The sequence below is a fragment of the Tachysurus vachellii genome, chromosome 14 (genome assembly GCF_030014155.1).
Source record: "Tachysurus vachellii isolate PV-2020 chromosome 14, HZAU_Pvac_v1, whole genome shotgun sequence".
Taxonomy (NCBI): domain Eukaryota; kingdom Metazoa; phylum Chordata; class Actinopteri; order Siluriformes; family Bagridae; genus Tachysurus; species Tachysurus vachellii.
In genome coordinates, this window is record NC_083473.1 from 23,530,827 (window position 1) to 23,544,817 (window position 13,991).

At 40.8% G+C, this 13,991-nt stretch overlaps 1 protein-coding gene across 1 annotated transcript in view; it reads right to left on the reverse strand.

The window, feature by feature from the left end:
- Nucleotides 1-264: 264 nt before the first annotated feature.
- Nucleotides 265-13,991, reverse strand: part of nell2a (neural EGFL like 2a) — an 81,934-nt gene continuing 68,207 nt past the window's right edge. Inside the window, exons 16-20 of the mRNA XM_060886781.1 lie at nt 10,314-10,454; nt 9,935-10,128; nt 7,602-7,778; nt 961-1,185; nt 265-811 (exon numbers count right to left, since the gene is read on the reverse strand). Of these exons, the coding sequence (XP_060742764.1) occupies nt 770-811; nt 961-1,185; nt 7,602-7,778; nt 9,935-10,128; nt 10,314-10,454 (779 nt within the window). The 3' untranslated portion in view covers nt 265-769. The remainder of the gene's footprint in view (nt 812-960; nt 1,186-7,601; nt 7,779-9,934; nt 10,129-10,313; nt 10,455-13,991) is intronic.

A 13,991-nucleotide genomic window follows, 5' to 3' on the forward strand; every position in this document is an offset into this window, starting at 1 on the left:
ACTGGTAAAAAAAAAAAAAAAAAAAGTATATAGAAAAGCAAGACAATAAACAGAAGGACAAAATAAATCCAGCTGCAAAATTGAAAACCCTAAAAAAAAAAAACTTGATTCACATTATTTGCTTTTGCAACATTTATATTATGCATAATATTGTGCTCGCAGACATCTTTTCTTTTTTTTTTTTTTAATACCGTCGCCACAAAAATATCTCCGTACGTGTACGACCATCGCGAAGGTTAAAAAGTAATAAGTACGACGCATCTGTAAATGGAAATGGAAATACTTTATTTCACCATCAGACAAGAGCAAGCGGGATAATCCTTTAAAACTGTGAAATAAATCTGAAGGGAACAAACAAAAAAAAAAAAAGTGTTATGGAATCACAAAATATAGACGACTTCCATAATGTGAAGAAAGAGGAATACAAGAACGTTTACATACTAATCTAAGCTCCCTAATTCTTTTACTGGTTTCATAAACAGCTCTAAATGAAAGGATATGATTTTAACATCCAGTTGTGGTCATGCCTGTGTACTGTATACAGTATTCTGTACAGAGCAGTAAGTTTTCACCTCAGTGTGAAAAGAAAAAAAAAAGGTTTCTTTCTGTAGCAGATATGAACAGCGACATTCTCCGTCATCAGTTTGGTATAATACATAGTTTGCATTTGGTATAAAGATGTTGATTTTTTTTAGGACAGGGTGAAAACTGTGGGTGTCTTTTAAATGGAGAACAACTGTACAAACACCTTTAGCGAGACGGACTGCAGCTAAAGGCACAGAGGATCCACTGAGCAACAGATGTGTCCGTTCTAGAAGGAAAGAAAGAGAAAATAATTACAAATCATCTTCATATATGACCGAGTTATAAGTACAGGACAGTAAGATTTTGGGAAATGGATGGAATGTTTTTTTCACAGTTCACGTTGGTGGTGTTTATGTGAGTGTGAGATGTAAAGACCTTGCACTGGCACAGCGTGCACTCGGTGCCGTGTTTGACCCAGGAGGAGCCACTGAAGCGCATGATGCCGTGTTCATCCTCGCAAGTCTTGGTGATGTCATTGCGGACGCTCTGAGCCAGGCAGGGGTCTGTGACGCAGCGTGGGCAGCATTCGCCCTCGGGCACCATGGTGAAGTCGCAATGTGCCGGAGGGCACAACAACGGCCAGCAGTCCACTTCTCCCTGCTGCAGCACACACAACACAACACAACACAACACAACACAACACTCCAGTCAGCAAGTCAGCTCATGGTCACATCATTATTAACCTGGCGGCTTTACGGAGAAACGCTTTTTGCATACAAGATTAAGTGTTTTGTAGAATTATTATGTGTTTAGGTCTGTAAATTATTTCCATATACACTTTATTTACTTTTTTATAAGTTTACGAAACATTCTCCGGTAGTTGTTGTTGTTTTCCTTCGCTATAATGGTCCTATTTGCTTTCCTCATAAATTGTGCAACACCCTTAGCTGCAGTTTGTTTATTTCTATAACAGCAGAAAGTGAAGAAGAGAATTTTACACCTATGTCAAAACTTGGAAAGAGTGAGAGTGCTCATTTCTGTGAAGCCCCTGGAGTGCATTGCAGCAAATAACACAGCCCAAAGTAAAGCGTAATAAACAATAGTTACAGCCTCTGTAATGAGAAATGACCTGCTTGGCCTGTACTGAGAGACTGTTTTACACAAAAGAAACACTAGCTCTGCACATTAGCATGCATTCTATCTGGTAATTATGTTGCGGATCCAATTTAAAATATCGCATGGAAGTAGCTACGGTGTTGATGGCAGTAACTATATTTACAATGCGCAGCTTTGTAAGAAAGCGCATGGCTCTCTGGAGCAAATGCTTCATTCTTTGTTTCTCATAAATCACATGAAAGCAGCAGTGAAGAAAGCTGCACTTCCTGCCCCCTGCTGCTCTCAGGAAGTCCCTAAAATACAGGTCATATATTTCACCAGACTTAATAGATTTAGGTAAGCAGTGGTGTAGCACCATCTGACCTGTTTCAGATAAACCTTTTCATTTCACGCTAACCCTACTCTATGTGTGTGTGTGTGTGTCTGTGTGTGTGTGTGTGTGTGTGTGTGTGTGTGTGTGTGTGTGTGTGTGTCTGTGTGTGTGTCACTGTGTGTGTGTGTGTGTCACTGTGTGTGTCACTGTGTGTGTCACTGTGTGTGTGTCACTGTGTGTGTGTGTGTGTGCGTGTCTTACTGTGTGTGTGTGTCACTGTGTGTATGTGTGTGTGTATGTGTGTCTGTGTGCATGTGTGTGTGTGTGTGTATGTGTGTGTGTGTGTATGTGTGTCTGTATTAGTGTGTGTGTGCGTGTGTGTGTGTGCACCTGTGTTTAAAAGCATGTATCTAAGCAAATAAAAAGAAAATAACCTAGCTTGTTATTTGTCCATGCACTCTGTCTTTTTTTTTTATGTTAATGTTGCAGTCAGACCGCAATCCAGATACGGAGCCAGAAAATTATTGAACTGAGACCTCCTGCAGAACCAAACAACACTGAGAAAAGAATAGCTAAGTGAGTCTAATTTTATATATATATATATATATATATATACACATATATACACGTATATACATATATATATATATATAAAATTAGATCTGACACGGTAGACATTGCGGTTCTTATTTAAATTATATATATATATATATTTTAAATAAGAACCGCAATGTCTACCGTGTCAGATCCTCAGATTTATTAATTTGTCAAGCTCGTAGTGCACGAGATGAGTTTCTTTAACAGAACTTAAAATAGACTTTAACAGATTTTATTTCCTCGCTCTGGATTCAACTATTCATTGGTTCAGTGTCAAAATAGACAGTCAGGACCTGGTGAGTGCCAAATGTGATCATCTGAAGCAAAATATAAACATTTAAATCTTTTTTATTAATAGCTATGGACTCATTAAAAGTCAGCAAAAAATGATATAAAAATATAATATCTTTTTAATATTTTTTTTTATCACAAAACCAAATAAAAGATTAATGAATAGATTTTTATACATTTTACTTAATTCAAACTGGTGAGGTCGTTTTAAAGTATATATACTGTACAGTGGGGTACAATTATATATAATTTCTGATTAAATACAAAATTTATTACAATTTAATTGTGAAGTAGTGATTTAAAAATCTTTATATGAATTTCAGAGCTTCAGAATCAGGTGGAGATTTCTGTAGGTCGCCTTTTTGCTGTAATAACAGCGTGCACTTGAGCTGGAACTGAAAAGCTTTAGATGAAGTTCATGTTGCCTTAAGGCTTGCTTCACAAGAAAGACGTGACGTGACGTGACATACAGCTAAGTTTGCTGACCCATACTCAGAATTTAGAACGGGTCACCATACTTAGCCATGTAAAGTGTGGGATTTAAACAGAAATAAACAGAAGGTTGTTGTAAAAGTTTCTTCTATTGCGAGACTCGAACCCACAACCTTAGGGTTCGAGTCAAACTCTCTAACCGTTAGGCCACGACTTCCACCTAAGAGAGATTAGACACGAGGAGAATCTGACTTTTAATGTAAACTAGTTCAAATGCTCAATAGCACACGTTCTCTTACGATTAAATAGAAACTTTTACATCAACCTTCTGTTTATTTCTGTTTAAATCCCACACTTTACATCTAGAAAGAAGCGAAATTTTCAGCCTGTAGAACGAGACGATTTCTCTTTACACGACGTACCGTCACCTGCTCAGGTCTTTTCTCCTCGGGTCTTACTTTTGTTCTTTCGGTCCGTCTCCTCACGCTCGTCATTCTCTTTTATGCTTCCTTTTCTCCTCCCTATTTTGATCCCTGCATCCGTTCTATTCTATTCTTCCTTTCATCCTTGACTTATCTCATTCCACTCCTTGGAGTCGGTTGTCCTTCCATCGAGAAGGCAATTAAATATCCTGTTTTCTCTCTGGTCCTTTTACCCTCCTGCCAGAACGCAACCTCACATCCAGCACGAGAAGCGGAAAGACACAAGAACCTACTGTACTAGGAACTATGAAGCGGTTTTGGTGCAGATTTGTGTTCATATGCTAATGTGAAGCAGGAGGAGGGCCTAGAGAGCCGAGCAGGTCCGTGTTTCACTGTGTTTGATTTGTCTAGAGCTTAATAAGAGCAGACAATCCTCCACCTAGACAAGAGTGAAGAGCATTTGCAGGGAAAGGTGCTGCCCAGGAGGAACCATAACAGTTTTTTTTTCCATCCCGGGGAGAAGAAACTCATACTCATGAATGGCATTAGTGCATTTGCATTTGATGAACATATGGATCGGGTGGAGGAACAGCTGAGGGAGGGAGAAAGGGAGGGAGGGAAGTGTCTCGTCAGAAGAAAAAAAAAAGTGTAGCTCTTTTTTTTTTTGCTCTGCAGGAGGGCCGAGAGCCAAGCGAAAGGAAGAAAGCACGAGAATGAGAGAAAGACGAGCGAATGAAGGGAATTCTGATGAATGCATTTGCTGCTCCATAGAGATCATCACCACATGCCGTTATAGGATACAATATGTGTGATTACTTAATACAAAATACACGGCAAAATCCTCTGCTGCCTATTTTCCAAAGCAATCATTACTTTTTTTTTTACAGTGCGGTTACTGCAGCTGTATCGAACACGAAACACATCTGGTTAGAAGTGTGTTCCCTTATAGTCTGACCTCCGAGAGCTGAAAGGTAGGAGATTATAGACGAGATTCGTTACATTATACTTTAAAGGTGGGGTCTCTGATGTTTGAAAAATGCTTCAGAAAACCGAGTCGGGCCGCCAAACTAAACAAAAACAAAACTAACGTGTAGCCAATGAGCAGAAAGGGGCGTGTCTTGTCAATATGGGCGGAGAGAGTGTTCAGTGCGCATGTGTGACATTAGCAGAAAGCGGTTTTAACATTGACATGGAGGATAAAAACAAAGAAAGAAAGAGAAGAAAGACTTACGATAAGGTAAGAAGTAGGACGTGTTAATATAGGATCAGCTTTCCAGCGCTGGAGAGAACTGAAGGAGCAGGAAGTTGGTCACATATTCACAGATTGGAGTTTCCTAAGTCAATAACTCCTGAGCTAAACGCTGTTACTACACAAATAACACCTCTTTTCTATCGTAGTAATGTAGAGACGCAGCTACAACCGTGTTTTGTGTAGTAACAGTGTTTAGCTCAGGAGTTATTGACTCGGGAAACTCCAATCTGTGAATATGTGACCAACTTTACTTAAGACGCCGAGGCACTTTTTTCCTTCTCGATAGGTGAGTAACGTTGGTTTTGCTTTGTTTCACTCACTCACTCTCTCACTCATCTTCTACCGCTTATCCGAACTACCTCGGGTCACGGGGAGCCTGTGCCTATTTCAGGCGTCATCGGGCATCAAGGCAGGATACACCCTGGACGGAGTGCCAACCCATCACAGGGCACACACACACACACTCTCATTCTCATTCACACTCACACAATCACGCACTACGGACAATTTTCCAGAGATGCCAATCAACCTACCATGCATGTCTTTGGACCGGGGGAGGAAACCGGAGTACCCGGAGGAAACCCCCGAGGCACGGGGAGAACATGCAAACTCCACACACACAAGGTGGAGGCTGGAATCAAACCCCCAACCCTGGAGGTGTGAGGCGAACGTGCTAACCACTAAGCCACCGTGCCCCCCCTGCTTTGTTACACAGAACTAATATATGCCTTTGTCCTTTACATGATTATGCTTGTGTGTCATTTTTGCTTGTTTGTTTATCTACAATCGTATTGTTCTTCCCTTCAGCTATGATAAAGACACGTTTCTTTTCATTAGTTGCCCGGGTTACGTATGTATGTGTGGGTGGAGCTATCGATACAGGGGTGGGACCCATTTGGGTTAGGGGCGTGTTTGTTTTGGTGATTTTATATGTCAAAATTGGCTTTCACACAACGGAGACCCCACCTTTAATACGCAACCAACCAGAACCGTTTTCTCCTGTCGTTCGGTTAACATTTCATTCACAATTTTTCCCCAACCACAGCAGATTAAATGCTTTTGATTAGATATCAGTGTCAAAGACTCAAAGTTTTAGTCTTTCTGTACATTATACTGTAAATATTCCAGACAGGAGCTACTGTACCAAATATCACTGCATCTGTAATTTCTAAATATAAATTGTAGTTTGTCGATAGAAAGAATTTCTCCACACCAACAACCTTACTTTTACTTGTTATCCCAGTGTCTCTTATTTAATGGGAAAAAACAGATCTCTCCTCTCTCACGCTCCAGTGCTGATCTCATCCCACCACAGGTATTAGTCCATGAGCAGGTTTTAATGTCTAATACAGAGGTATTTACTATAGCAAAAGTTTGTGAAGGTAAAATCTATGTAAAATTCCTTAGAAACTAGAAAATCAGATACCTAGTGATGCTTAAGCATTAGTAAGAGGTCTATAATTAAGATCGATCAGTTGATCGTTTTCCCTTTCTTTCTTTCGTCTGTCCTGAAGAGAGTAAAGACGTTTCTCCACCCGGTCGTCCTAAAATATGGCGTCGTCGCTGTCAGCTTTTTATTAACAAGTCATGTTGTCTATTCAGTAGTTAGACGAGACAGAATAAATCTAAATCTTTTTTCTTACTTATTGAGCTGCATTTCAAAAAATACATGTGACTGGATGCAACAGTGGATCTGCTGCAGATGCAGAATAAATAAATAGATGCTGAACTACAGACGTTCTTATTTCCATACATTGATCAGTTCTGCCGCAGTCATTTCTGAGTGCTCGGATTGATCCGATGAAATACTGGATCCAACTTGAGGCTGTGGTCTGAGCCTCTGGTCTAATATCTCTTATCAGACTCCAGTTAAGCTGCCACCTGTTATAAGACCTGTGTATGTGTGTGTGTGTGTGTGTGTGTGTGTGTGTGCGTGTGTGTGTGTGTCTTACTGTGCGTGTGTAACTTTGTGTGTGTGTGTGTATGTGCGTGTCTTACTGTGTGTGTGCATGTCTTACTGTGTGTGTCTGTGTGTGTGTATGTGCGTGTCTTACTGTGTGTGTGCATGTCTTACTGTGTGTGTGTCTGTGTGTGTGTGTGTATGTGCGTGTCTTACTGTGCGTGTGTAACTTTGTGTGTGTGTGTGTATGTGCGTGTCTTACTGTGTGTGTGCATGTCTTACTGTGTGTGTGTGTCTGTGTGTGTATGTGCATGTCTTACTGTGTGTGTGTGCATGTCTTACTGTGTGTGCATGTCTTACTGTGTGTGTGTGTCTTTGTGTGTGTGTATGTGCGTGTCTTACTGTGTGTGTGTGCATGTCTTACTGTGTGTGCATGTCTTACTGTGTGTATGCATGTCTTACTGTGTGTATGCATGTCTTACTGTGTGTGTGTCTGTGTGTGTGTGTGTATGTGCGTGTCTTACTGTGCGTGTGTAACTTTGTGTGTGTGTGTGTGTATGTGCATGTCTTACTGTGTTTGTGCGTGTCTCACTTGTGTGTCTGTGTGAGTGAGTGTGTGTGTGCATGTCTTACTGTGTGTATGCATGTCTTACTGTGTGTGTGCATGTCTCACTTGTGTGTCTGTGTGAGTGAGTGTGTGTGTGCATGTCTTACTGTGTGTGTCCGTGTGCGGTGTGTGTGTGTTTGTCTTACCAGGCACTGGCACTGCTGGCAGTTTTCTGTCCAGGTGTCTCCACTGCTATAGGTGACCAAGCCGTTCTGGTGCAGACACTGAGAGCTGAGGCGTGGATCACACTCCGGACAGCAGAACAGATCCACGGTGGGATTCTCACAATCACACACCATACGTCTGCACATCACCTGCCCCATCTGGTGACCAACAGACAGTAAACTACTAAACATATCCTCACACAACTAGCATGCACATGTGTGTATTTGTAATTCTGGTACAGTACGAGCCGAGCTGCCCGGCTCGACTACACACAGTAACCCCTGAGAACATCATCCTGACCAAGTCGAAGTCAGATAACCTTGATCGTGCAGCGACCTGTGGATCTCAGAAATGAGGAACTTTCCACTCCGCAAATACAATTATATGTTTGTGCTTCTGTTCAGTCAAGCACAGAAAACCTAATTTTGACTGACACTTTCTCCATTTTCAAATCAATTAAAATGAGTCGTCTAATTAAAAACGATTTTCTCGCTCTGGCCTTCACCGTGAAGTGACTAATAGGAAGGCTGATTATTTAATATCTAGAAACTTCATCTTCTTCTGTGCCACCATCAGACACAAGAAAAACATTTCAATTAAGTAGGTAATTATGGAACGTGACCAGAGAAACAAATGAGGGTCACTCGGTTTAATGAAGATACTATTCTTAAAAACCTTCAAGGTGTCGGTCAAATTAGCAGCAATTAACTGCCATCGTTATCTAGTGATTAAGAGAGAAAAAGCAGGACGATTCTGACAAAATACCGAACTATTATAATGAAATACATTTCTATCCTTTAGTATTATATACCTGAGGCTGTATAAAACTGTTTATTTATACAAAAGGCTTTAATAATAATGATTACAGTAATTGTATTTATAGGTGAGAGTCAACGAACACTGTGCTTTAGGCCAAAGAGGCCATTTATAAGAGGCTGTGAATATTATACATTTTTAAAATAATTGTATACCGTAGCATTGTTCAATGCTCTAAACACTCTGAAGGTGTGAAGTCTAACATTAATGCACTCATTCTAATTGTTCACACATTCATTCACTCATTCATTCATCTTCTACCGCTTATCCGAACTACCTCGGGTCACGGGGAGCCTGTGCCTATCTCAGGAGTCATTGGGCATCAAGGCAGGATACACCCTGGACGGAGTGCCAACCCATCACAGGGCACACACACACACTCTCATTCACTCACACACTCACACACTACGGACAATTTTCCAGAGATGCCAATCAACCTACCATGCATGTCTTTGGACCGGGGGAGGAAACCGGAGTACCCGGAGGAAACCCCCGAGGCACGGGGAGAACATGCAAACTCCACACACACAAGGCAGAGGCGGGAATCGAACCCCGACCCTGGAGGTGTGAGGAGAACGTGCTAACCACTAAGCCACCGTGCCCCCCTTTGTTCACACATTATTGTTTTAATAGAAGAGATAGGGGACTCAAGTCATATGACTTGACTCGAGTCAGACTTAAGTCGCAAATTTGAGACTTGAGACTTGAGACTTGCTTGACAAATATTTAAAAAAGACTCGACTTGACTTTGACTTGACGTTCATGACTTGAGACTTGACTCGGACTTGAGTTAAATGACTCAGAGATGGGGGACTCAACTTGACTCGAGTCAGACTTAAGTCGCAATTTCGAGACTTGAGACTTGCTTGACAAATATTAAAAAAAGACTCGACTTGACTTTGACTTGACGTTCATGACTTCAGACTTACTTGTGACTTGCACATGTGTGACTTACTCCCACCTCTGTTTAATAGTATTACTTTACATACGTATATATAAATGTACATATAATTATAACATATTATAACGATTATAATAAATATATAATCGGTGATATGGTGAACATTTCAGTAAGGAGACCTTTATTGTACATTTCTATAAGGAGTCTCCAGTGTTAGCGCTTGATAAAGTTGTGCTTTGCTTTACAGTTTCTCAGTGACATGACGACAAGCTGTGCTTTTGTCTTATTCTTGTTACAACAGAAAAAAAAAAGAGAGTCGGGTGTAGAAGCGACTGTTTACAGCTGTTAGTTTCACAGATGTTCCATAAAATGAATGAATATAAACATTGTGTTCTGAAATCAATACAAAAACTGTCAGTGTTTGTTAGCAAATGACTGTTTGTATAAGAGAAATAAAACACTTTACAATGGTTTTGGAAATTAATGAATTCATCACGACCGGTCGTATCGAACACATTCGCAGTGTCTTGCATCATAATGCGTCGTATCTGATCAGTGATGTAGGAGTGCGTGTCCAATCCATTGATCCTTACTCACTTGGCATGAGCACACAGAGCACCTGTCATTGTCCAGGACCCAGATCTGCCCGTTGTGTTTCACTTTGCTGTCATAGATGCAATCACCAGTGCAGTTGTGTCCATGTGGACACCTGCAGTCATATCCACCATCCAGATTAAAACAGACGGTGTCGTTGGCACAGGTATTCCTTCCTGCCTTACACTCATCTATATCTAAAGAGAGAAACAGAAGGACAGATTGAGAGAACAACAGACAAGGCGTAAATTGGAAAGACTTTTATAGCGGCGTTCGTCCGACTTTCGGATAATCTCAAAAAAAAAAAAAAAAAAGACTAAATCTTATGACACGATTCTAAGATTAACACGTTCGAAAAACATGTAAAGTATTTAAAGATTACCTTCACAAGACTCTCCGTTAGCAGTAAACATGCCGTTGTCATGGTATCCATCACGGCACTCGCAATGGAACCATCCAGGTAAGTTCACACAGGTAGCACGACTGTCGCACTGCACAAACCCCTCGGTGCACTCATCAATATCTGCAGAAAGAGCAGGCAGGATTTTTTTTATTTATTTAATTTTTTTTACATTTCTACTCAGTAATAATTGCTGTCTCAGCTTCTTCGCTAGTGTTTGGTTCTAATTCAACTTTTATCAAAAATGAATCCAAGGTAAGGATTTAAACCCTGAAATAATGATGAGCCCAGAAAACAATAAGAAGGAGATAACAAATAAACACACAAACAGCGATCACTAGGACCAAAGTGAGAAAAAACAGAACGAGTCCTCGGTCTTATCTACGGAGGGTCGGTGCAGCTGTAGGTTTTTATTCTAGTCCAACAGGAGACGCTTAATAATCACCTCGATAAGACTAAGAACAGAAAAAAACTCTTACAGTGCACCAACACAACTGTAATACAATATATGGAAACAGATGCACAAGAAGGACATAAGCAACGTTCTTATTTTGCTCCAAAATATTTAAATAACAAATTATTATATTGAATAAAATTTTGCCTTCCATATCCAAATCGAACCCATCAGCTCTGTGGTCTAAATCATATCAATACAGTACAACATTTATCAGACTGTATATTTATAATCACACCCCCAGTGTCACCCAGATGAGGATGAGGTTCCACTTTGAGTCTGGTTCCTCTCAAGGTTCCTTCCTTTACCATCTAAGGGAGTTTTTCCTCCCCACAGTCACCTGAGTCACCTCAGACTTGCTCATTAGGGATAAATACATACACATTGTGAACTAAATATATCTAATATTAATCTTGTATTTTTGTATAATATTCTTCTTTATATTATTCTTTATGTTAACCTTTTGTTCTATGTTTATGTTCTGTAAAGCTGCTTTGAGACGACGTCAATTGTAAAACGCGCTATAGAAATAAACTAGAATTGAATTGAATTATATTGGGGGTCACGGTGGCTTAGTGGTTAGCACGTTGGCCTCACACCTCCATAGTTGGGGGTTCGATTCCCGCCTCCACCTTGTGTGTGTGGAGTTTGCATGTTCTCCCCGTGCCACGGGGGTTTCCTCCGGGTACTCCGGTTTCCTCCCCCGAGTCCAAAGACATGCATGGTAGGTTGATTGGCATCTCTGGTAAATTGTCCGTAGTGTGTGAGTGCGTGAGTGAATGAGAGTGTGTGTGTGTGTGTGCCCTGTGACGGGTTGGCACTCCGTCCAGGGTGTATCCTGCCTTGATGCCCGATGACGCCTGAGATAGTCACAGGCTCCCCGTGACCCGAGGTAGTTCAGATAAGCGGTAGAAAATGAGTGAGAGACTGAATGTGAATTATATCGTGATTTCTACAAGTGGAGCATGATGACGAAGCCAAATTTGTAATTTCCACAATTCTCTTCATCAAGAATACACTGAGAGATGGCTTTAAAATATCGAAGTCTACAAACGAGTTAAAAGTGCATTAAAATTCTGCCTTGTGATAACCGAACACCTCCTCATCCAGTCACTGAGACTGAGACTAACTTCACCGAGTAACATGTCAGATAAAAACAGAAAGCAGCCCTTTGGTATAAAGGCTAATGGACAGAAACCTCTCTATGGATGGGTGCATGGCTTGTGCTGCTGGTGTTCATTACATAAAATTTTAATCTTTTTTTCCCCAGTGGCTGCCTTTTAAAGCACCATTTACTGCTGCCCTTAAGAAGGTTATTGACTGTGTTCTGTGTTTAGCAATGCAATGACATTATGCAAGCTCAGGCTCTTTCCAGCATGATAACTGCATACAGGAAGACTGGGATCTCTGATAGACGGTATGAATTACACAGCAAGTGGCTTTATGAAGACAAATCTGGCTTAATGTCATACTTCATACCGCAGTGCTGCAGAATTCTCCATCCTGATTGGTCAGAAGGAGTCTCCAGTGTCTCTGGCACATTTTGTATTATTGACTTCAGAAGAGAAAATAGAGAGGGAGCGTGTGAGGGAACGACTGTTTAATGCTCCTATAATGCAAGTGATTACTGGATTTGTCACGTAACGGAGATAAAGATGGATACAGTTGCAGGTAAACCGGCTTTATCGAGACAGGTAAACAAATTCAAGAGAAGATGTAAGTTCAAAGTCACAAACTGGGTAAAGTCAGGTGATGAGAAAACAGACTGAACAGACTGGGACGAGAAACAAGGAACAGGGTCAAGCAGAAGATAACATGACTGTTAACATCATGAGCACAAAGACAACAGAGAGTGTATGGTTCACAAGGAATAAATAAATTGAAAATAATTCTCTTTTAAAGTGTGTGTGTGTGTGTGTGTGCCTGTGAGTGTGTCTATGTGTTTGTGTGTGTGTGTGTGTGTGTGTGTGTGTGTGTGTGTGTGTGCGTGTGTGTGCATGTATGTGTGTCTATATGTGTGTATGTATAGGTGCCTGTGAGTGTGTCTAGGTGTTTGTGTATGTGTCTATATTTGTGTGTGTGTGTGTCTATATGTGTGTGTATGTATAGGTGTCTATATGTGTGTGTGTGTCTGTGAGTGTGTCTATGTGTTTGTGTATGTGTCTATATTTGTGTGTGTGTCTGTCTATGTGTGTGTATATACAGTATGTGTGTGTGTGTCTGACTGTCTATATGAGTGTGTCTATATTAGTGTGTGTGTGTGTGTGTCTATGTGTGTGTATATATATATATATGTGTGTGTCTTTCTATACTGTATGTGTGTGTGTGTGTATATGTGTCTATATTTGTGTGTGTGTGTGTGTGTGTGTATATGTGTCTATATTTGTGTGTGTGTGTGTGTGTGTGTGTGTGTATGTGTCTATATTTGTGTGTGTGTGTGTGTGTGTGTATGTGTCTATATTTGTGTGTGTGTGTGTGTGTGTGTGTGCCATTTTAAAAATGTATTTAATTTATAATCGTTTGTAAATGTCTGTGATATAAGAGCAATAAAACACCACGGGACATTCTGTTAGTGAAAAACAATCAGCTAATCAACTCCATATTGTTAACAGCATCACACCATCTTGGCAGTCAGCCTTAACATCACAGCCTGTCTTATTTTATTCCTTCTTTATAATAACACAATCAAACGCACAACAATCCGTGTGAACGTAAAACAGTGCAGTTCTACATACAAAATCATAAGGAAGATGAATCTCAAACACGTACATTAACGCTTACAAATGCGTCCGCTCAGAAAAACAAATCTCATCTACAAAGGGCATCGCTGCAGTCCGTTTATCATCAACGACACAGTCGAGATTTAATAGCACAACAAACAAATGGGTTTTAAAGGAGGAAAGGACATTATATTTCAAATAATATTCATTAGACAGCAGTGGGCTGGGGGGGTGGGCTGGGGGGGTGGGCCAGTTATTAAAGAGGAGGGATGAAAACAGAGGCACTGGGAGGTTTTAGGATGATTAAGTGCTCCCACTAGGGCAGTAATGGGTTCATTATGATTGCCACGGACGCATCAGGCTTCAGTCATCATGAAACGATTCTGCTGTATTCTGGGCTTCTCGCACCGAGACCCGATCGCTCGTCCCGTAGAAGCTGTCGCTCGGTTCGTCCTGCTGTTTCGGCGCCGCACTGAAGATCGCTCG